The sequence below is a fragment of the Rhinatrema bivittatum genome, chromosome 10 (genome assembly GCF_901001135.1).
Source record: "Rhinatrema bivittatum chromosome 10, aRhiBiv1.1, whole genome shotgun sequence".
Taxonomy (NCBI): Eukaryota; Metazoa; Chordata; class Amphibia; order Gymnophiona; family Rhinatrematidae; genus Rhinatrema; species Rhinatrema bivittatum.
In genome coordinates this window covers 115614700-115638949 of record NC_042624.1, presented here as the reverse complement: position 1 = coordinate 115638949, position 24250 = coordinate 115614700, and the positions used below count along the sequence as shown (strand labels likewise).

Sequence of the window (24250 nt, the reverse complement as noted above, 5' to 3'; positions counted from 1 at the left end):
CAGAAAAACCTCAGCTGAAAAGGCTCAAAGTGCACGCAGCTAACATTACGCAATTTCAAAATACATTTACATGGCTAGCGGGCAATGAACCCTGCACCGGGAGTGGGGTGAGAGGCCCTCGCTCCCGGTAGAGCTCGATTCTGGAAACGAGGGGTGTGGAGCGGGGAGTGCGGGGTAGGGAGTGCGGGGTGGGGGGGGGGGGGGGGGGTAAAGTACTGGGGGTCCAATTTTTGTATGAAACCAGGTAGAGGTTGTGGTGGGGGGGGGAGGGTGTCGATCCTGCTTTGGGGCTGAGGGGCACTGGGCCCGACAGGGTCATTTATGTATAAGGGGCAAGGAGCCATCCACCTTTCGCTTGCAAAATCCACTTTGGCCTTTGAAACAACGATCCGTCATGTGCTGTAGTAACACAAGACTGCACAGGCAATGCTACAGTATTTTTGCAGGCAGAGGCAAGTCCTGATTTCATGGAATGAATGGGCAGAAGCCACTGGACGCCAAGCCCCCCTTGGATCTGCGGGCCTGGAAGGACTCTCCTAGCTCTCGTTGTCACAGCGTATGCTTAGCCCTCCTTCCCCTGGCCCGTGTCGGTGCTTCCCGCACTATCCTGTAGGTGTGGTGGTAAATTTCAGGAGTCCACGCTTGACGTAAGGACTGAGACTGCGCTTTTAGGCCTCGCTGAAGGCAGAAGTACTGTAAATGACGTAGCCTCAGCATGCTGGGAATTATTCAGTTATATAATCTTTAGTCACCAAGCGTAACCATGGATGGAGATATTTAGAGTTGTTTATTCCAAAAAGCTAACGTAAGCAAAACGTCAGCTTATGCACAGGTACTAGTTACATGAATTAGGTATACGGCAAGTTCTTGGAATTCGATGCATATTGATATGAAGTCATTATTATTCATGAACAGTCTGATACACCGAGCACGGATTTGTCTAAAGCCTGTTTATCAATATATTAAGATCACTTATAAGGTGTGATTTCTTGCTGCGTCACTCAGAGCTCTCACATTTTGGGTTACAGCTGGTGACCTGTTTTATCTGTGTGTAAGGAAGTAAGCTAATTGCATCCTGTTTCTTTAGTGATTACAAATTTTTCTTTAAAGCTTTTAAATAGGTACAGACAGACGTGCACAAAGCCAGGCCAAGGGGCCTCCGGGGATTTTCCATAGTGTGCACTGGGGTTGAATCGGGATTGGATTAGCCTGTCCTGAAAAAAAAACAAACCCAAAAAAACCGTAGCTAGCTTTTAACCTAAGGGAAAAAAGGATGGTGGGAAGGAAGAGAGATCCGCAAACGTGCATGAACTGGGGGCTTCCCAAACTTGTGCTGGTGACTGCACTGCCAGTGCAGACCTCAGGATATCCGTGGTGAGCATTCATAACGGATAACCTCGGGCTCGTCTCTGCCTTGAAAATGAAACCCTAACTGCTGTCACCTCTACCCGAAACTCACCCTTCAGCCCCCTCACATTTCATCGCTCTTTCCCACCCCCACTCCCCCCCCAGCCACGTTTTAAAAGCTTTCCACCAAAGTCTCCACACAAGTTAACCACTCCAAGACTCTATTTAGATCGTAATCTATAACTTATCTTCACAAGTTGCAATGTTATAATGTTATAAACGTTTCTCTCTTTTCTTTTACACAAGTTACCATGTTACAATGTAAAATAAGCAGATCTTGCCTTATTTGTTCAGTTATATGTAAACCGATGCAATATCTCAATCGAATGTCGGTATATAAAAGCAGATAAATAAATAAAATAAAAAATAAATAAGATAAATCTGCAGGTACTGTGGTCAGAATTCAGTGGCTTTGTCGGCTTCGCCGGATAAACCCAAGGGTTTGAATTTCCTGCCCTTTGCAGCAGAGATGCATTAGTCGGGTAAGTCACTACCCATGTAAAACTTTACCGGGATAAAACAAAAGTGATGCACAGATGGTCTATGGATGGGGCTGAAACCTAGCGCTACCTAGCTGGGTTCAGCCGGGTTAGTCTGGTTGTGGTGGGGGGCAGCTCACCAAGTAACTTTAAACCTAACCATGCATACTCAGCGGGACTTGTTGCCCGCTCAGTACCTTGGCTGAAGGTTCCCAGATTCTTACGTTTATCCGGGTAACTTGGTATTCACTGAATATGGACCTCACCGAGTCTCTAATGCATGCAATTTTATTTCATGGCGTTTCACTGTGGGAGTCCTGAAACCCCCAACCGGGGGTCTCAGGGGAGGAGGGGGTTCATTAGGACAAGTTTGGGAAGCCCTGCCCAAGGGACTACTTGTTGCTGTTAGAAGAAACTTGAAAATCTTAAATCCTTATGGACCAAGGGCCTATATCACTGGACCCATACGGGAAAGTTTTCTTTAACCAGAGCCCTGGATCCCACTTCTTGAATTCTTTTCTCCATCTCTCAGTCTATCTCCATGTGAAGGAGTATAAAGAGTAGATCCCCAGATCACCTTAAAGGACACACATCAGCTACCTGGCCCATTCCACTTTACATAAACAGAATGGGGATTCAGGTGAGAGACGTTTTACAGGGAAAGGGAATGAAAGCCCAGACTCAAAAAAGAACTAAAAGGTCCAGAATGGGAGGAGAAAGCTCTAAGGTAGGGGTTAGATAACCTTTTTGAAGCGGTGTGCCAAGATTTAAATCGAGGGTAGGTATCTCTGGTCCTTGTGTGCCATAAGCCTGTCAGCACCTGATCTGCCAGATTCCTTTCACATAACTTTTCAACATTAATTCTGGCATTCATTTTCAGTTAAAATATTCAAGAGTTTTGTAAAAATATGATCAAAACTGATAAGTTTTTCCTCACTTAGAAACAAAATTATAAAAAGGAGAAAAACTCCCCCCCCCCTTCCTACCCCTATGAGGAAAACAGAACAGGCCAGGCTGCTATAGATCCCTACACAGAAACTACACGCCAGCTAGCACAACGCATGCAGAACCTCACCAAATACAGACTAAAGAGACCAAACAAAAACTGAACTGGAAACTGCCACAAGCCAAACTCAGTATGCAGGGCAGCAATTGAAAAACAGAAACATTACCATGCCTCATAAAATCATCAAACAACAAAATTAAGAAATATAAAACATCCTAATAGTAAATAAAACATAATAGTAAAACCATATCAATAAAAGAATAAATATTTCAAAACAGCTGTCGAATAGAATAATATCCAATAATTAAAAACTCATACAAATTTTTAAAGATTTTCCAAACACCAATACAATATTTCAAAACAGCACATACCTCAAATACATTTAAACTTCTAAGGATAAAAAAAAACCCTGCTGTGCATATCTGGGAACTTTTGATTTCCAATCAGCCTGAAATTGTAATAAATGAGTTGGGGTGGGGGAGAGTGCACCCAAACGTTCTCCTCTTTCTCTCTCTCATATATACTGAAATGCTCTCGCTCTGTCTTGTCCCCACACAATCACACATGCTCTCTCTTTCTCCTATATGCAATCACACACACACACACTCTCCCCTCTCTCACTTGCAATCACACACACACACTCTCCCCTCTTTCACTTGCAATCACACACACATGCTCTTTCTGATATGTCTGCACATACAGGCTCTCTCTCACATGCAATCACACACATGCTTTCTTTCTCACACACGCCCTGTCACATTTATTTATTTATTTATTTAAAAAATCTCTATACCGCCTAACAACTTTGCTATGCAGTTTACAATAAAACATTCATAAATAATCTCATGTGATCACAATCACACACAAATGTGCTCTCTCTCACATGCAATCACATATACAAGGGCTCTCTCTTTCTTACATGTAATCATACATACATGCTTGCTCTCATATGCAATCACACACATGCAATCATGCACACACATGCTCTCTCTCCAACATGAAATTAAGCACATGCTCTCTCGCTTCCACATGCAATCTCACACACACATATATACAAACATGCGATCTGTCTCGCACTCCCCCACCTGCAATCACAAACACATGCTCTTTCTCTGTCACCCCCAAATGCAATCACACACACACTCTCTCTTATATGCAATCAAACACACAAGCTGTCTCCCAAATTCAATCACACATGTTTTTTTCAGTGGGCCCTACATAGCCTGTGTTCTTACTAATGCCCTCTCGGACCAAGAAGGAACCTACGCTTGAGAGAGGAGTTTTGACCTTTTGAGAGAGATATTTTTTGTTTCTTGACCTGCTCCCAGCTCAGAAGGGAGGTCATCCCTGCCTAAGGAAAATAGGATAGAGGGCTGCTTTGTCCTGTACTCAGTCTAAGCGGGGTGGACAGAAGAAAGAACTGATTGGGAAGAGTTGGTTTTTTTCCTATTTTTGTTGAAAGGAAATTTTTACCACCAATTCCTATCCACCCAAAGGGCTTTTATCCAATATTCCTGTCACCAGGAAGGGACGCTGATTCAGAATCTGGACTAAGGCATTTGGAGTTTTTCTTTCTATATTGCATTCCGAGTTTTCAAGCATCTTGTTTTGAGACTTTTTAAATCTGATCAAGAATCCCCTAAGTTAAAGTAAAATGTTGTTTGAACACCACTTCAAGTGTCCAGCCTACTCCTTTCAAGTTCAAGAACGCACCAGTTGAGACAACAAGGAGTGAGTGCATCTGAGATAGTGATTGTGGAGTATGAGAGACTGTTCTAGGGGTCCCACCCCATAAGCCCTGGGTTCTGGAGGCTTGACCCCAGCACCCCAATGGCCCTACTGCAGAGGTCTGGACTGTACCAGAGAGAGAAAGGAGATCCAGGAGAGAGAGTGGCCCTGGGGACTGCTGAATGGCCCTGCATTTCGGGAATCCACCCCGCAAGGGCGTTACACAAAAATGTCTTCGATTAAATGAAGCTGTTTTGTACAGCCAGTCAATTTTTAATATCAAAGCCATAAGAGACAATTTTCAAAGCCATTTACCCAGTTACATTGAGTTGGCTGAAAATTCCCCTCCTCTGCCCACCTAAAAGTAAATGCTGGCTTCCACAGCCTATGCACTTGTAACTGCACTGATAGAAGGTGCTCCCAAGGGGAGGGAGAGGGTGCGTTAGGAAAACAATGTGCTTAGGTGGCATCATTTGGAAGAGTGCATCAGAGCTGGCAGAAGGCTCTCATGACCTCATGGGACTCTCTGGGTCAGGAGGATCATTTTGAAGGGCGTTGGCTCCATGATGATGAGGGGTTGGAGTCTGATCTTGAAGGGAGATGCCTTGAATAGGGAGTCCATCTTTGATGTTGCACTGCCTCTGATGAAAGGAGGGGAAGCGGGAACAGCTTTGATGGGTGGAGGGCTTGTTTACAGGAAGGGATGCCTTTATCAGTTACTCTGGGTAATTTCATCCCCTCCAGCCCAAATGGCCCTTTTACTTTGGGCTGGTTAGTAAGGAAAATTTTGAGATATGTACACTTAAATTGTTTGGTTTTATTGCCGTGAATGTAGGATTGAACGGATTAAAAATCTTTAAAAAAAATAAATACATGTAGCATGTATACGCTAACATTTTTGGCTTAGCATGTACATGCCCGCTAAAGAGGTTTCATTTTGGTGTGTGTATAAAAAAAATTTAGTGCGAGTGTTAGAGCACAGTATCCCAAGTATTGCTTACCCATAAGTTCATAGAGGCCAATTCTCAACAGCCCACATCAGAAAATAGCAAAAATGTGCATAATTTACACCACTTTTAAAGCACCAACTCCACTTTGAAAATTATCCACCAAATCTCTTCTGCACAAGCAATATCTCGTTGGGTTATCTCCAGTGTTCTGTTCCTGGGATTTCTGATGATTTGGAGAGTTTCAGAGACCCTTGGTTCTTGGCCTGGGAAGAGATTATGGGGATGTCCCTCTCTTGGGGTGGACTGCTCCAGCTCCCAATCTGTGGTTGATGGCCAGTGGTGACCTGCCGCATGAAAGTTCCAATTCTGGACATTTGTCTAAAGATTTTGGGGGTTTTTTTTGATCTGGGAAGATTTTTACTGCTGTCTTGCCTGCCCTAGAGTGGGGAGAACTGGTAGAGCTGATTGTTCCTTGCTACCCGGATCTTTCATTCAGAAGATCCCGTGAGTCATTTGGAGAAAAAGTACTGCAAGTAACGCTCTTTTGACTCATTGGGAGACCCCCAACTGGAGTCGTCATCATGGCGAGAAGAGGTGCAATGGGAAGCCGTGCAGTGTGGAGGCTCTGATGTCTGCCAGTATTTTGGAAGAAGGTTTCTGTCCATCTGGAAAGTCTTCCTTTTCCATGCCTGGGAAGACGAGTCCTTCCCTGGCCCATCTGCTAAGGGACACTTGCACAGAAAAGGAAAGCTGGAGAACTGTGATAACAATTGTCTGTGCCCAGATTTGGTTTACAAAGGGCCACAACTTGCTTGAAGAACTATTGCAGTAAAGTTTTGTTTGGCACCCATACTGAAAGTCCAGAAGATTTTGTTGGCACTCAAATCCTTTGATCATACATTGAGAAAGGACCTCCCTAGAAGTCACCCCAACACCATGGGTCTTGGAGAAAGATTCTTCCCCCCCCCCTCCCATCAGAAGAATCCAAATCCTCCTCCCCTCCACACCCTGGGACTGTAGGACAGAGAGAGGATTTAGCCCTGGGACCCAATGTGATCCCTACCTTTCAGGATAATCACTGGAAGAGGGCTGCATATATTTACCTCTCCATGCATTCTTCCTAGTGGGGAGTTGGCACCTGCAAAATCTGGGGTTACTTGTAAACCCACGTTCCCCGAGAAACTTAGAATGAACTTTCCCATCGAAAATGAGCTTGCAGGCCCACAGGTAGATTATTCCAGGTGTCTACTATCCTCTCAGTAAAGAAGTATTTCTTAATATTTTTTCTGAGCCTCTCTTCCACCAGTTCCTTTAGTTTAAGATAAGGAAACTAAACCATTGACCTTTGTGTAAAGCGTTTTCTTTGACACTTAACAATTTAACTCAATGCTGCTGGCTTAAGAAATATTATACATGCATTTCTTCACAGTGACTTGTCCTTGTTCTGGATTAAGTGCCTTCCACTTAAGTCAAAGCTCTCCATCAAACATGACAAGTACTATTTCTATTCCCCTTGTCTTGGGCGTGCATTCCCAACTTGCTCTTCTGAGGTTTACACAAAGTGCTTTGTGTAAATTTATCTTGTATTAATGGTATAATTAATATTAATAGGGGAGTCCGGGCAACTACTCTCCTTCTCAAGGGTAACAGGAAGATCTTTTGTCTGCAGGACAGGCTGAACCAAGATGAAAGAGGAAATGTTTTTGTCAGTTTATGCCTCGAGTAAATCATTGACAAGGAATATGCTGTGCAACCAGGATGCATGTAAGTAACTGCCAGCTGAGGCAGATCTTAGACAAAATGTGTGATTATTATTAACATCCAACATAAAAGGCAAGGAATTCTCTTGTGAAAATAAATATAACTTGCTTTTCCCAGAACACTATGCCCATAAGTATTCATAGCAGCATGCTAACCATGAACAGAAAAGGACAAAACTTGGCTGTTTTCTGTTTGTTGCTTAAGTATTTGATGATAGCTCTGGGCTATGTTCCTTGCACTGATTGCCTTGCAGACACCAGCAGATGTTCAATTGCTCAATAACTTGTGAGAAGCAAAGTGTAACCTCCTGTCAGGGCTCACAGTTCTTGAACTGGCAACTCTAAAGGTGAAAGACAGGGAAATTACAGAGGATCTACAGAAGCCAGGAAAAGCTGGGAAATATTTGCTTTCAGGCAGCCCTAGAAGTAGATGCTCCTTCAAAAGTTCCCTATGATGCAACACTGAGATGTTCAGATTGGTGAAAGTACTTAAGGAGAGTGACAAGAGACCAATTTTGCTGGCACAACAGAGCCCCAGGATACTTCTTCTTGAACCTCTGATCACCTGGCCTTGTTTCATCACCACTACTGATCCTGTAGGAATTCTTCCTTGCTGTGAACTCTCCTCACTGAAGATGCCAACCTCAACCCTGCTAGCCAGTTCCTGCTAATTTTATGTCTACATTCTCTTTCCAGTACTTCATCTCATCAGTGCTTTCCTACTTTTCATTTTGGGCTCTCACGAGTTAATATAGATGTGGTCAGGCTGTGGATGGCCACATGCAGGGAGAGAGTTGAATCTACTTGGAGGGGAGGTGATCCAGGAACTAGGCATGTGCTGGTGAGTTGGTGTGCCGGACAGAGAAGACAGGTGGACTAGAAATGAGACCAGCAATCACCAGCTAAAAGGAACGAGATCAGCATCTCCATCAAGGAAAGTCCACAACAAGGAAGAGACTCAGAAGGATCAGCAGTGGTGGAAGAACAGGGCCCGTCATCAGAGATTCCAGAGGAAGCATCCCAGGGTTCTTTGAGACAGTAGAGGGTAGTATCTGTGCCTGATCATGGTGAATCCCCTGCTGTACCAATGGAGACCTCTGAAGATGAGTCTTCCTCTGACTACTGGAGGGTAAGTATCCTCTGGCCTTTTCTCATTTCTGCAACTCCTGTATAGATTTTCTGTCTTTCCCCTCTAGCACTGCCAGTTCAAGCACCATTGACCCCGACACCTCCTTTCCAGGTCTCTCTCTTTTTTTCAGCTTTCTGTTTATTATTTTCAAATAATTAAATTCAAGACAAGCTTGAATAAGAAAGATATACAATATTGCAACAAGCAAAATAAAAAAATAGTAGTACAAAGAAATAAAGTAGTCAATGCGTACTGTAAATTTAGACCATATGAAGGAGAGATTCAAAATTAAATAGTCACAAGGAATAAACATAGCCTTTAAACAAAAGCTTCTGAACAATAGCATTTAACCCAGCTTCAGCAGTTTATTTTGCAAAAAACGTTCTAGTTGGATTGGGTCAAAAAAACATATAATTAGCACCCTGAAGGGGAATAACACATCTACAGGGGAACATCAACTGGAAGGTGGCACCCAAAGCCAGTACTCTCTCTGCTTTTTAATCAAAAAAAGGTTTCTCCGAGCCTGAGTCTCTTTAACCACATCTGGAAAAAGTGAGCACTTTTGCCCAAGAGAGACTCCCTTTAACGAAAAATAGACGTAACATCCGTTGCTTATCATGTTCTCGAGCATAGACAACTAATAGAGTTGCCCTATCTTGAACAGGTAAATCTGAGTCTTGATGAAAACCAGAGATATCCAAAGAAACATTATTAACATCAGGAGTTGACAGTGAAGCAGAAGGTAATATATCTTAGTGACATCGACTGTTACCGCTTTGGAAACTTTAAGGAATTCTAGATAAAACTTCCTAAACTATTCCAAGAGGGAGATCTTAGAGCAATGTAGAAAATTTAAAAACCATAAATTTAATCTATTGAAAGAATATATAATAGGGAGAGAGAGGACATCCCTGCCTCATTCCTCTGGAGATACAAAGATTTTCCAACATGACTGTTAGCTATGATATTGGATATGGGGGAACGATACAGTAGTGCAATATATCTTGAAAAATCTCCCACTATCCCATACCTTTTCAGAATTGAAAACATATAAGGCCAGGAGACCCTATCAAAGGCTCTTTCTGAATCAAAGCCTATCGCTATAGCCTGAAAATTGTTAGATTTGCAAATGGACATAGCTAAAGTAAGTTTCACTATATGGGAGCAAGCGGCTCTAACCTTTACAAAACCTACCTGATTGGAGGAAACAATAGATGGAGTGACCAGGCTTTATCTATCTGCTAAGAGTTTGGTATAAATTATCAGTGGTCAGTTTTAAGTGTATGAAACTTTCATTTCAAACGAAAGGAATAACTTCAATAGCTGATGAGGTGTAGCAGGCAGATAGAAACGGGCCCAGGAAAAGAACAATTGAGGGGGTGAAGGGCAAAGCAAAGTGTATGTGTGAGCGCACATCTATCTGTGTGACAGAATGAGACGGGGATTTAGCATGAAGCTGGGCCTAAGGGGCCTATGTACAAAGCATTTTCCCCACAGACATAAAACTGGAGAAAACGTTTACTTTATGTGGCCCTAAGCAGTAGTAAATGGATTTGGGGAAAAAAAACAACCCAAAACATTGTATGGCTTCCGTTTTTACTTAAATAAAGAGTTTACCCATTGCCGTACCTGCTCCAAAAGCAAAGAAGAAGCTTTTGCCTTTGTTCTCCTTCAACAGGGCCATCACTCGCCCCGCCATCCTCTCGTTCCTCTTGTATATCAGCTCCTGCCTAAAGTAGCTGTCTATCTCCTGAGCCGTCACCTGCTCGTGTGGAGGAAGTGTTGTGTTGATGAAATTTGGAAGCTGGAAGGAAAATAAAAATGCTACATTTCAGCTCTGCTGGCAAGTTCTTCAGTGAGACAAGGTGCAATACACGTCTTGAAAATTGTATATGCGTGCATTCATGAAGGTCTGTATTTGCCTGTAAAGCAGGTGCAAAGTACATCGGTTAAAAAGTACCTTTATTACCTGCTGGTCCCAAATTTACAAAGAAAAACTCCACAGAGAGATTCCCTTTGAAAATTAGCTTGCAGATTCATTGTTACAAAGTACGCTTCGTAGGGTGATGTTTTAGAGGAACTGAAACAAATCACTGTGAATTTGAAAGAGAAGCTTGAACAAACTGACAAACTACATAGAAACAAGTCACCATGACCTGATGGTATTAATCCAAGAATTCTGATGGAACACAAGTATGAAACTGCAGAACTGCTACTAGTAATATGCAACCTATCATTAAAATCAGTCTCTTTACTTGATAACCAACGGGTAGCCAATGCAATGTCAAAATTTTAAAGGGTTCCAGAGGTGACCCAGGAAACTTTAGATCAGTGAGCCTCATGTAAGTTCCAGATATAAGGTGGAAACTGTTGTTAAAAGCAGAATTACTGGACATATGGATAAACATGAGAAGAGCCAGCATGGATTTAGCAAAGGAAAGAATTTATAAGAATTCTTTGAAAGAGTAAATACAGTAAGCATGTGAATAGGAGCAAGCTGGATGATGTGTATCAGGATTTTCAGAAAGCACTGGATAACATCCCACATGAGAGAAACCTGAGGAAATTAAATGTTGCGAGATAATCCTATTGTGGACTGGTAATTAGTTAAAAGATAGCAAACAAAGGGTAGGATTAACTGGTCAGATTCCCAGCAGAGAGAGTGGAATTGTGAAATAACCCGGGGATCTGTACTGGGATCAGTGTGGGTTAAAATATTCATTAATGTTCTGGAAAAAAAACAGCAAGGAATGAACTGATTCAATTTGCAGATAACACATAATTATTCAAAGTAGTTAAAACATAAGCAAACTGTGAGGAATTGTAGGACCAGCTTACAGGACAAGGGAACAGGGCATGAAAATGGCAGATAACATTTAATGTAGACAGGATAATATAATCCTAAGGTGCCTATTTCCTACACACAGCAATATATGTTTTTAATGCATATTATTGCATCATGTTTATGTGTGTTTCACTATAAGATGTAAAGCACTGACTGTGCTGCAACAACATACATCATAGTTACCACATACATTTAACTCAAAATCTTTAACACACCTCCAGAGGAATAGTTACAGCATTGCATTAATACCAGCATTCATGTGGTCTGCCTATTATTTAAATTAGCTCATTCTCCTGCAAATTAGCATCTCATTTACTTTTTACTGTATTAATGATTGTTAAGGCTGGAATACCTGTTCTGTTAATGCAGTTGCATTAAGCATAGAAACAGAGGAGGCAATATTCAGGCATAGCCGATTAACTAAGTTAGCTGCTTAAAATGTATCTGGCCAACTTATACGGGATATTCAGCAGCACATCTAGTCTTATCCGGATAAATTGAGACCTGCTATGGAGCAAGGCTGGTTAACTTAATCGGATAAGTCTGAATATCGCTACCTATCTGGATAAGTTAGCTGCATAAGTAGCAAGGCCCAGTTACACCCACTGCTTGTCCACTGACTATCTGGCTAACTAGTAAGCCAGATAAGTGACTTATGGTGGCCACTGAGTAATCAGTAGCCTTTACTTAGCTGGGTATGTCTGACTTATCCTGCTAAGTAGCATTTGAATATGGACCTTATAAAAATTAAGAGCATCTAGTCTGTCCATCCACACTTCTTCCTCAGCTTTATAATCCTCTCTTCCTCCGAGATCCACTGTGCTTGTCCCATACTTTCTTGAATTCTGACATTTTCTTTAAGGTAAATTTTCAAAACGTGGTGCACATAAAATATAGGTAACAAACTGGTCACTTATACATACTCTTTCACAGAAAATGTCCAAGTAAATAAACTCCAATAAATGTAACAATAAATACGTTATTACTGTACCATCACATTAAGCACTCCCAGTCAACCAAATTTCATTGTTTTTTAAATAATCATTGGCCCCAATTGTTCAATTTTTTTGCAAATAAAATGTATAAACAACTTATCTTGCAGTAGGTGTTTCTTTCATTATAATCCCAAGAATCCTGACACACACCATGTTTCGAAGGGGATTGTCATGTCAAACGCTTTACTAGAAAGAATAAAAATCACATAAAAATTGAATACTTGCGTATAGCACATCACATAAGAACTGCACACACTGATATTTGCTTTTACATCTCTTTGATGGGTTCGAATCTGACTCTGGAAGTTCTACCTTACTTTTTATGACCCAAAGCTTATATTATGGCCCAACTGCTGTTTTTGTAAAACCTGATGTCATTAGTATCAAGTCCAATTTACAAGGGTAAGTGTTCCAACCAGATCGCAATAATTTATTGCGTTTTGATAGCTTTCATCCGTATAGGCTGCGTTCAAGCTTACCAATTGGGCAGTTTCTGCGCCTACGGAGAATATGTTCTGACAAGAGGGAATATTGTACACAGGCTCAAGAATTATATCAGGGGCTTTTACAACGTGGCTGCCCTCTGTGTCTCATCAAGCCACCATACAAATGGATACTAAATACAGAAAGACAACGGTTGCTTTTAGATAAAATAATTCCTGATAATTGACTGCTATGTACGATGTGTTATTCCGAAAATTCTCAAGCACTATTTTCAATATTGCACAAACGTTGTCATGTACTGGGACTTCATGCTTTAATCCGAGACCATCCAATGGCAGCCTATACAAAAGGAAAAAGTTTGAAAGATATTTTGGTTAAATCTGTATTACCAGGACTAGAAGAGATGGGAAGCAGACAACCCAGCGGATATAAAACTTGCGGAGGATGCTCTATGTGCAAAGCCATGACCACTTTATTAGCCTGGCAAAATCCAAGATCCCAAAAAATGTAGCATATGCCATCCAATGCCCTTGTGTTTTTTATATATCAGACACACTAGGATGATAAAAACTTGCCTGATTGAACATAGAAGTTGTATATCTACAATGAAATTACAGGCACCTATAGTCCCCCATTGCGTTGATCGATCTCATGATTTTACAGATCTATGATGGCTGATAATTGAACAAATCTATCCTTCAAAGCGACCACAAAACATGGACATTAGATTACATTTTAGGGAACAATATTGGATTTACACAGTGAATTTTATTACTCCATATGGATTAAATGCTGAATGGAATTTGCTTATTTAAACTACATCTATATAGAGACTGATAATGTCATTAATTTCTTTTTTTCTGGTTGGAACACTTACCCTTCTAAATTGGTCTAGATGCTAATGACATCAGGTTTTACAAAAACAGCAGTTGGGCCATAATATAAGCTTTGGGTCATAAGAAGTAAGGTAGAACTTCCAGGGTCAGATGCGAACCCCTCAAAGAGATGTAAAAGCAAATATCAGTGTGTGCAGTTCTTATGTGATGTGCTATACGTTAGTATTCTATTCTTAGGTGATTTTTATTCTTTCTAGTAAAGCGTTTGAACATGACAATCCCCTGATGCAGACTCAACCTTCAAAATACAGCGTGTGTTGGGATTCTTGGGATTATAATGAAAGAAACACCTATTGCAAGATAATTTCTTTATACATTTTATTTGCAAAAAAAATCCAAAAGAACTGAACAATTGGGACCGATGATTACTTAAAAAGCAATGCAGTTTGGTTGACCGGGAGTGCTTAGTATGATGGTCCAGTAATAACTTATTTATTTAACTTGGCACATAAAATATAGTACAGACACACGTAAGTCCCCTATGCGCACGTATTCCATATTTTATAAAAGTAAAAAATGTGTATATGTTCACTTTTGCATGCACATATATGTGTGTAAAAAAGAAGTGGTCTAAGGGCATTCTGGAGCATGCCTAACAGTTACACACGTAAGTTGCTATTTTGAAAGATACTTATATGCGTACATTTTCCAACTTACTCGCATAATTATCGGCTGAAAGTGATATTAAACATGTTTATTTTACAGTACCGACAGGGTGGGAGGTCTGGGTGGACTGAAGAACTAGGAAGGTTTTGATGACCTAGAGAAGGACTGGGCGAACTGGTGGACTAATTAGTAAACTTGTACATTTTCTCAATGTGTGCATGTTTTTAAAATTGGCCAACTTGCACATGTAAATCAGGACTTATGCAAATAAGTCCTAGTTTATTTTCACATGTAAAATATACGCATTGATATACTTAAAATAGGTAGGTAAAATACTCGCATTCAATCCACTGATATAATATATGGTTTGCACGGAAGCCTGTGTATGTGCGTATGCGGCACGGTAGAATTATGCGTATTTTAGAAAACGTGCACATATGATACTGTATGTGCATAAATACTATAGCAAATATGTGCATGGCTGCATACACACATATGTGCTGCCAGGTGCAGATATTTGAAAGTTATCCTCATACAGTTTTGAAAATACTTACTTGCATGCACACTTGGAATCACAGATTTGTTGATGCCGCCAACAGTTTACTCAGTCCTTCTCCACAACACCTTGACCCCTCCAGCACATCCCACAGACCTCGCCCACAAAGTACAGACAACAATCAAATCAGATTTCACTCGAGTGAGTCAAGAAGCATGTGTAAATGTGTACGAAGAAGTTTGGTAATGTATAGACGTATATTTCTTTCAAAACAGTAGTAATCATGCGAAACCAAAAATATACGGATTCTCTTAATATTTATAAAATACATATACAGTATGGGGTAGATTTTCAAGGGCCCGCACGTGGTTTCTGGCATGTTATAACGCATGTTATAAAATACGATTCCCGCACGCACACGTGCGCCCTATTTTAATAGTGGCGCGCACATGTGCGGGTGGGAGGCATTTTGGGCGTGCAAGGAGGGGGATTTTCAAAAATAACATGCGGCGACGCGATTGGGACTACACCAGCTCCCTCCCAGTCCGCTCCAATTAAGGATCTAATGACTTAATGGCCAATGTCCCAGCCAGCCCCTGCCCCTTTTAAGAAGCCCAGCACTTTGGCGCGTATCAGGAGATACGTGCGTGGCCTGGCTGGTTTTAAAATGCGCTCGGCGCATGCACAGCTCGGCTACGCACGTATCCCCTGGTTTTTGCACGCACCAGGCTTTGATAACTTACACATGTATATGCTGGTTTTACATGTGGGACCCTTTTGGAAATCCATTCATATGTACGTAGGTTAACCCACACAAACTATGCACTAATAACTTTGTGCATGCATTGGGTCAATTACCCAACAATTTGTTTTAATTGTTCTATTTAAAGAATCAACACAGTATTCACAGGCTCAAGGACATAAAAGACAAAACAATTCAACAGCATACAAGCAATGGAGTATACGCACAAACAACCCATAACCCCAAAAGTTACATTAAGAGGAAAGATATCTATTGGGACAATACAAACTCCTCTCCCCCACCAATAAAGAACGATCATCCTTCACATTAACATAAAACAACACTAAAGGATATTACCCCCTTAATATGGCTACAAAACTGCCGCATCCCGATACTCCCAGTAATCTTTCCATATTTCATCGTACAACACCTCCTTGTGCTTCAGCTTGTACCGTACGTCAGCTGTTCAGTCACAGCAATTTCATGCATCTGATGCTTCCACACTGCCAAAGTAGGAGCAGTCTTCCACAACAAGGCTATAGTAAACCTCCCAGCTTGCATTAAGTGATCTGCCAATATTCGTCTGGAGGTTGGCAGCAACCGACCCCTTCCAGATTCCCAAAAGGCACAGTTCCGGTGTAAGCAATATATTTAGCCTCAGAATTCGGGATATCAGCCGCTGCAAACTCCTCCAAAAGGCAGCCACCAAGGGACATTGAATTACCCAAGCAATTTAAAAGCAAACTTAGGCGCATAAGTTTCCTCTGAAAACGTTGGCTAAAGTCTGCATGGACAAGTTATATGCAGACACTTATCCTTTATTTTGCTCTTTATCAGAGGGAAAGGGTTCTTAGCAATTAGGACAGGGGAGGAAACAGGGGACAGGATCTAAGGCTAGGAAGAGAGATCTCAAAAGAGGGGAAAGGGGTCTCAGAGGAGGGAAGTGAGGAAAGAATGTTAGGCGGGAGGGGTAGAGCAATACAGGATGGAGGAGGAGAGAGGCACAGAAGGAGGAGAGGATGGGGGAATCAGGGAGGGAAGGTGGGTAGGGAAGATCTGGGATGGGGGAGGAGGGAAGAGAACAGGAGGGGAAGGAGTTCCTCAGATCGGGGAGGGGGGACGGGGGACACTTCACCCAATGGATCTTGGGATTTCCTTCCCTTCCTCTCCCACCCTGAGATCTCTAGAGAGGAGAGGGCAGTATTTCTCCCCTTTGCCCCAGCTCTGCTCCTCCTCACATTCCAACCCGTGATCCCTCCCATCACACACCCCATCTCCCAGCCCTGCTCCCTTAACCCCTCCAAACTCTCTATCACAATTATCTGCCTAGCCTCTGCCGTTTCACACATCCCCCTCCCATTTCACATAACTTTCCCCCTTATTCCCCATCTCCTGTTTCACATTACCCCCCCCCCTTATTTCCCCCTCTTGTTTTACATAATCTCCCCCACCCCATTTCATACAACCTCCCTCCCCAGAGCCAGCCTCCCCCCCCCCCCCCCTTCTTCCAGCGCAACGCTGCTCAGGCTGCACAGAGGCGGGGCTTGCATGGCGGCACGTTGGGCTAGGACTGATTGCAGGTGTCAATCACAACTGGGCAGGGGCCGATGGTTGAAAGCAGCATTGGTCTCACCCAGCAGAGGAGGAGGAGGAGGAGGACGCAGTCTGACGGGGCTGCCTTCGCCTCCTCCTCCTCTCTCCTCGCCATAGACGGAAGGGTTGGAGGAGGACAAGAGCCAAGACGTTGCTTCCTAGCCGCGTGGCAGCTGAAAATGCCGCCAGCCATGGGGGCAGTAGAGCTGATCTTCCCCAGATCGGGGCGGGCTCCCAGGAACTTCCGGGGGAAGGGGCAGATTGTGCGGCCCTTCCCCTGGCCATGGAATAATAGGAGCCCTGGGTATAATAATCACAGCACAATGGCAAAGAAACGGCCGAAGATAATTCACGTTTACAGTTTGTTGTATCCAAGTTCTTTTCTCTGTCTCCTAAGTGGTCAAGAAACCCACCAGGTCTACTTTTAAAAAGCTGAAGCCATTTAAAGGGGATATTCCATGCCTGATCAATGGAAAATATTACACGGATCATGTGTCTGGCTAACATCCACTGCAAAAGGACCTCCAGTTATCCTACTTAAATCTTGTAAGAACACATATGATGCTCACCCTTAACTACTGCGTATAAAACTGGAGTCGGATTCTGTACAGAGAGCGAGAGAGATAGCCTAAAGACAAATTCTAAATTAGAGGCAGGGATTAGGTTTCATAAGCCCTTTTTGTATTTCCAAAAGAAGAAAAGACAGGGCCATGTTTAAAAGCCATAATTTGAAACACAATACTTTGCCTTTAAGGATACTGCAATTTGTTAGGTTTCATGACCTGCACACTTAAGACGACTGCCCCATCACTTAGAAGAGAAAAGATTAATGATTCATGTATCGACTGCAGCGCACAGAAGTTGTCTTACCCCACTCCCAGCCCTAACGCCTGTGGCATTAATCATCTTAATTTCTCCTTGGTTTTCAGTTCCTCTCCCGGGCCTGTGACATATACCATGCCTGTCTGCTGGGAGCAGCTACTCAGTGACTTCTGTGGCTGCCTGCCCTTCCTAACCAGCACACAAGGGATCAAGAACTGGAAAAACAGGCCTAGGCAATTAGCAAACAGTTAACCACAGTCTGGTCTTAATCTTTTTATTTTTCTATTTTAGGTTTGCTCCCAAGAGTTCCTTTTGAGATATTCATGAACCCGCCGACGTGTTTACAGGATGCACACAATATATCCCGTTCTCTAGATTTACAGAGGCATTCTATTCCTGTCTAACCTCTCTCTCGCTGAAAAGATATACATAAATATATATATATATATATATATATATATATATATATATATATAGAGAGAGAGAGAGAGAGAGAGAGACACACACACACAGTGTGTATATGTATATATGTAGAGAGCTATACATATATACAATATTTATATATAGATGCAATATTTGAATAGAGGTATACAGATATAAAAATATACAGATATAGATATACAGTATATGTAGTTATACAATATTTATATATAGATTAAAAAATATATAGATACATTATATATAGAAAGCTTGATATATAGATATACAGTGTATATAAATATAGTATTTATAGACATATACTGTCTGTATATGTACATATAGATATACTCACAGAGAAATATAGATATGTACATTATTTATATAACAGGATGCAGTATTTATGTGTGTGTATATATATTTTTGACTATATACATATATATACAGAGAATAGTATCAACACTAGTTCCCGTAAATTACAGAAATGTCAAAAACAAACAAAGCCAAGGAACAGAAAAACATCATTATATACAAAAAAATTCTTTATTCAAATACTAATACACAAATGACTATGACCATCTTTGGATTTGTATATGATGTTGCTTGTTTGTTTTTGACATATTATATATATATATATATACACACATATACACACACACTATTAATATTTATACTAATAAAGGTGAATTTTAAAAGCCCAGTGTGCGCATTAATTAGGGGCCCAGCGCGCACATCTCAAAAGTTCCCAAAAAGAGGTGGGGCATGGCCAAGAGATGCACGCATGAATACTTACACGCCCCGGCATGCACCAAGGTCGTCTTCTATTAATGAGGTGCAATTTACAAAATAAAAGGATCAAGCCAAGGGTCTGGGGTACCTGGGATAGCAAACCAGGGGGGTTTGGAGGATTCGAGCCGTTAACTGGGCGAAATGGTGGACGAACTCGTAAACTGGGAATGGTGTGGGCGCACGCCCCTTTTAAAATCCCCCGATTTATGCAGCAGAAGTGGGATTTGCAGGCCCACTTAAAATTCGGCACACGTGCATGCGGCCAGGCCATTTTATAACACGCGCGCATATACGCGCACAAGTTATAAAACAGTTGTGTCCCTCGGTGCGGGCGATGCACACGCGCAAACGTGTACCCATGTGCTGGTTTGAGAGTTACTCTCATAGTATTTATGAATATATAGAGAGAGAACAATATAGGTTATAGATATCTCCATACACACAGGCATATTTATTTATTTATTTATTTAGCACTTTTCTATACCGACATTCATGAATCAATTCATATCAAATCGGTTTACATGGAACATGGGGTATAGCTTAATAAACCATTTAACAAAGAGGCAAAGTTACATATAATGAGGAGGCAGAACTTGGGTGGGGGGGGGGGGGGGGGGGGGCTAAGGTAGCCGGAAAGAAAGGCCAGCATAACTATATAAAGAACCAAAAACAAAATCATAAACATAACGCCTAAACCAAGCAGGGCGCCTAGTCAGGTAGGCGGAGTCCGGTCTGGTACAGTATTGATGGTTTTGAAAGTTAAGGGAAGGCTTGGAGGAAAAGCCAAGTCTTAAGTTTTTTTTCGAAAGGTTAGAGGGCAGGGTTCCAGCCTGAGGTCTGTGGGCAGGTTATTCCAAATGGCCGGACCCGCTGTAGAGAATGCTCGTTCTTTGGTGGTTGATAAGACGCGTGGATTTTGTTGGGGGGACTTGCAGGGTACTTTTATACGCTTCTCTGATGGGTCTTGAGGATGAGTATAGTTTAGAGTGGGATCTGAAGGTCTAGTTGTTGCTGATTGTATATTATTTTTATTATACATATATACACACACAGTATTTATTAACCGGGGCATCACGGACCCAGCCACCCCAATGCTACCAGCGATTCAGCAGAGTCACTAACAGAATACGCACAGATCATTACAACAATTTGGAATACAAAGTGGCCACAGCTTTATGAACAGAGATAACAAGTACCATGCGTTCAGCCCCTGCATTCTAAGCTCCTCCCCCCAGCCTGCACAGGAGAGCCATTTACCTGCCCTTGATCCAGGTGAGGTTTCCAGGGCTGTCGAGGCAACGTGCTCTGACCTGGTCACTTCTGCAGCACGTTCTCCGGGCCTTTGCAAGCACTAGCCTATTCCTGTCCCAGGCAGCACCTTTCCAAAGCCTGCTGTGGATTGCACCAGCCGGGAACCGCCCAGGCTCACTACGCTGAAGGCAGCTAAGCTGATCACGTACTGGCCATCAGGACCTGCCTCCTTCCCATTCTACCCCCCCCCCCCCCCCCCCCGGAGGCTCAGACACCCACTGCGACAGAGTTACGCAACTTGATCAACTGCACTTAAATCTGCCCTAACATCTAGCATCACGTGCCTAACGCTAACGTGAACTAGCAAGGAACTGAACAGGATGGATGGGAGGGAAAGACAATGTAGCTGGCAAGGGAGACGACGATCCAACGGGGAGAAGGATGGGCTGGGGCCCCCCCCCCTCCTTCCCAAGCAACCGACCAATCATATCCCTAGCTGCAACTGGCTGCATTACACAGCCGCGTGGCATGCTGGGCATGGAACCCAGAAGAAGCCACGCAACCCATGTGCACGGGGGAAGGGAAGGGGAGCCGCTCCCATTCCATAGCACCCGTCCACGCCCTGGAGGGCCCGATCGTCAGACCGCCGAGTATCCTCACCAGGGGAGGGGAGGGGGGGGGGGAAAATCGAACCATATAAGAGGGTGGGGTGGAAGGGGCCCGGGCTTGATCGGTCCCCAGTAGTAACAGCTGTCCGATTTTTAAAATGTTTATTAAATAAAGCAACCTGTAGTCTTGGAGAACCTAAAGTATTGCTACTGCTACTTTGATTCATTTCTAAATTGCTACTACACATAACAGTGATGTATATATTAAATATATTGATCCACTTAAAACTGAGTTTTCCATACACTTTACCTGTGTATGTGGGCTTCTGAAAATTGGTACAATATCTGCTAGGGGGAGGCAACTTCAGTCCTCGAGTGCCACAAATAGGTCTGGTTTTCCAGGATATCCACGATGAATATGCATGAGATAGATGTGCATGGAGGCAGTGCGTGCAAATATCTCTCATGTACATTCATTGTGGTCTGTTTGTGGCACTTGAGGGCTGGAGTGGCCTACCCTTGATATGTGCCATGGAATTGACAGTACAGGTACATAGCTTTTGAATATTGCTATGTTACATTTACATGCATAACTCCTTATAAAAATCACCTGTTTGCATTAAATATACCTTAAAGTGATGCTATTTGCATATGCTGTTGAATAAGGTTTTTTGTTTAAGTTTTTAAGAAGGAATTTAGTGTTGAGTTTCACTTTAATACATGAGGATGTCGACATTTTCAGTTATCCGCCTAAATGGCAAACTTGGCCTATTAAAAGACTTATGTGCCTAAATTTTAGCTGGCTAACTAGTTATAAGGCTAGAATTTAGAAGCATAAATCTGGGGCATTCCAGGCGTGGGCAGGATGTATTTTGGGGAGGAGCAGAGTTAACCACTTGTCTTTTGCGGCTAACTCTGGTCATGCCGTTGACCTTTCCCTAAAGTTAGCTGCATAAACATATATATATATATTTATAAACACACACACATGTATACAACAGGCACCCCTTTCCACTGACCTAGATGAGCTTGCCAATGAAAAACAGTAAGGCCTCCATGTTCAAACTTTTGGGTAAGCTAGCCGCATAAGACTTTTCTGGCTAACTTGCATGGGACATTCAGCAGGACAGCTATGCTGCTGAATACCCCTGTACAAATCGCCACTTAGCTGGATAAGTTAACCAGATAAGTAGCACCACCTCGAAAGGCCCACTGAATGCCCACAAGATATCCGGCGAGCTACGTATCCGGATAAGTACTTGTCCAGCTAGATGGCAACCAATGAATGTAGATGGATATTCAGCATCTGCCACTTAGCCAGATAAGTCCCTACTTATCCAACTATGTAGTGCTGAACATCAGCCTTCCCATACCCAGAGATTTAGGGTAGGTATTGTTTGTTTTAACGCCATTGCACTATGACAATTTCACAGGTACATTCTTTAATCAGAATTGTCTTTGTTTAATAGTTCTCTAACAAAATGCTTTCAAGTCCAATATTTCCAACCTTCATTTTTTTCTCTCTCTTACAAACTTACTGTAGCTGTTTGTTAAGCCTGAAAATACAATGGGCCAGATTTTAAAAACTACGCGCGAGCTTGGATTTGTGCGTGTAACCCGGCGCGCACAATTCTATGCCAGATTTTATAACATGTGCGCGCAGCCGCGCGCATGTTATAAAATCCAGGGTCGTCACGCGCAAGGGGGTGCACAACTGTGCAATTTGCGTGCGCCGAGCCGCGCAGCCTTCTTGGAGCGGCCTCGGAGGGAACTTTCCTTCCACCCCCCTCCACCTTCCCCTCCTTTCCCCTACCTAACCCGCCCCCCAGACCTACCTAAAACCCCCCCTTACCTTTAATTTTTAAGTTGCGCCTGTCTCCAGGCAGGCATAGGTTGCACGAGACAGCCGCCCGCGATCCCGGGCATAGCGGCAAATTGTCGCTGTGCCTGGAGGCTCCGGCCCCGCCCACTCCCTACCCATTTTTTCAAGCCCCGGGACATACGCGCGTAACCCCATTGTGTTTGTATTGCTCCTTCCCTGGAAACAGCACCTTTAGAGTAAAGCCAAAACCTTTCGCTCTATTACTGTACTCCCGCCACAAATTAAACTGGACTTCGTAAATAATACAGAAAACTTTACCTAATTCTTTTAATCTATTCATTGATTTTGAATTTTTTTTAACCAGTTGTCCTCCCTGTACTTCTATCGGTAGACTCAATTTTATCAAACCTGTCAGGAATTACAGTGCAAACCTGTAAAAAAAATAGTGCCAATGAGATTAAAGAGACCGCGGACTCTACCCAACTGCTGCCTTGCAAGCTGCCCGACTTGCACACTTCCCTTGGCCAGATAAGGAATTCGAGCTGGCTGTGTACAAAATTAGCCAGCATGCACAACATTGAGCAACATGTGAGTGCAAATGCTTGAAACAAGTGTGCTCAGAATCAACTGCCAGAAGAGCATTTGGCCTGCCCACTTTTGAAAGAGAGCCCAGAACATCTAATGTAATTTCCTGGATAGCTGCTCCGTGTGTTTACAGTAACCATCTTGTTTTTCACTTATTCAGTAAGAGCATTATGCTAGCTTTGCTTCAATAAATTTCCCAGTTTTTAGTGAGCTGTGAGGCCAAAGTTTCAACTAAATGTAAGGTCCCTGTGGGTCTCCTACCCAAAATATTCCTTAAGCCCATGCTGTAATTGAGAGATGGTAGGAACTTGATTCAGAGGTAGGCAATGCCGGTCCTGGAGTGCTACACAGGTCTGGTTTTTAGGATATTCAGATGAATACGCATGAAGATGTATTTGCATGCACTGCCACCACTCTATGCCAACAAGCCTCATGCATATTCATGCATGTGGATGACCTGAAAGCCGGGCCTCTCTTTGGCATTACAGGACCAGAGTTGCCTTCCCCTGGTCTAGTTCCAGGTTCTCCTGTAACAGTGTGTATTTTTGGTAGGAGCCATTCAGGGTATGCAAGGAGCTTTCCATGGATGCCTAAGCTGCTTCTAGGTTGGAATAGAGGAAGGGGTGCTGGCAGGTCCTCTGGAGAAGAAGCTGCAGAAGCTGATCTCCAGTGAGTTGTCTCTAAGAAGGGGAGAGTGGAGGAATCAGGACGTTTGCTGGAGACAACAGAGACAGTGAAGAGCTGTAAAAGCACGTCTCACTAGACAGCTTGATAAGTGCAGCCGCAACATCCGTGGTGTCTGAACTGGGAAAGATCACCAGGATATGGGACTTTTGGGATGCTTCATCTCTAAATTCTGGTAATCCAGCAGTTGTACATA

The 24250-nt window shown here is 42.7% G+C and overlaps 1 protein-coding gene across 1 annotated transcript in view; it reads right to left on the bottom strand.

Moving 5' to 3' along the window:
• TRABD2B (TraB domain containing 2B) overlaps positions 1–24250 on the bottom strand; it is a 384859-nt gene that overhangs the window by 129467 nt on the left and 231142 nt on the right. Inside the window, 1 exon segment of the mRNA XM_029618552.1 lies at positions 10089–10263. Within this exon segment, the coding sequence (XP_029474412.1) occupies positions 10089–10263 (175 nt within the window).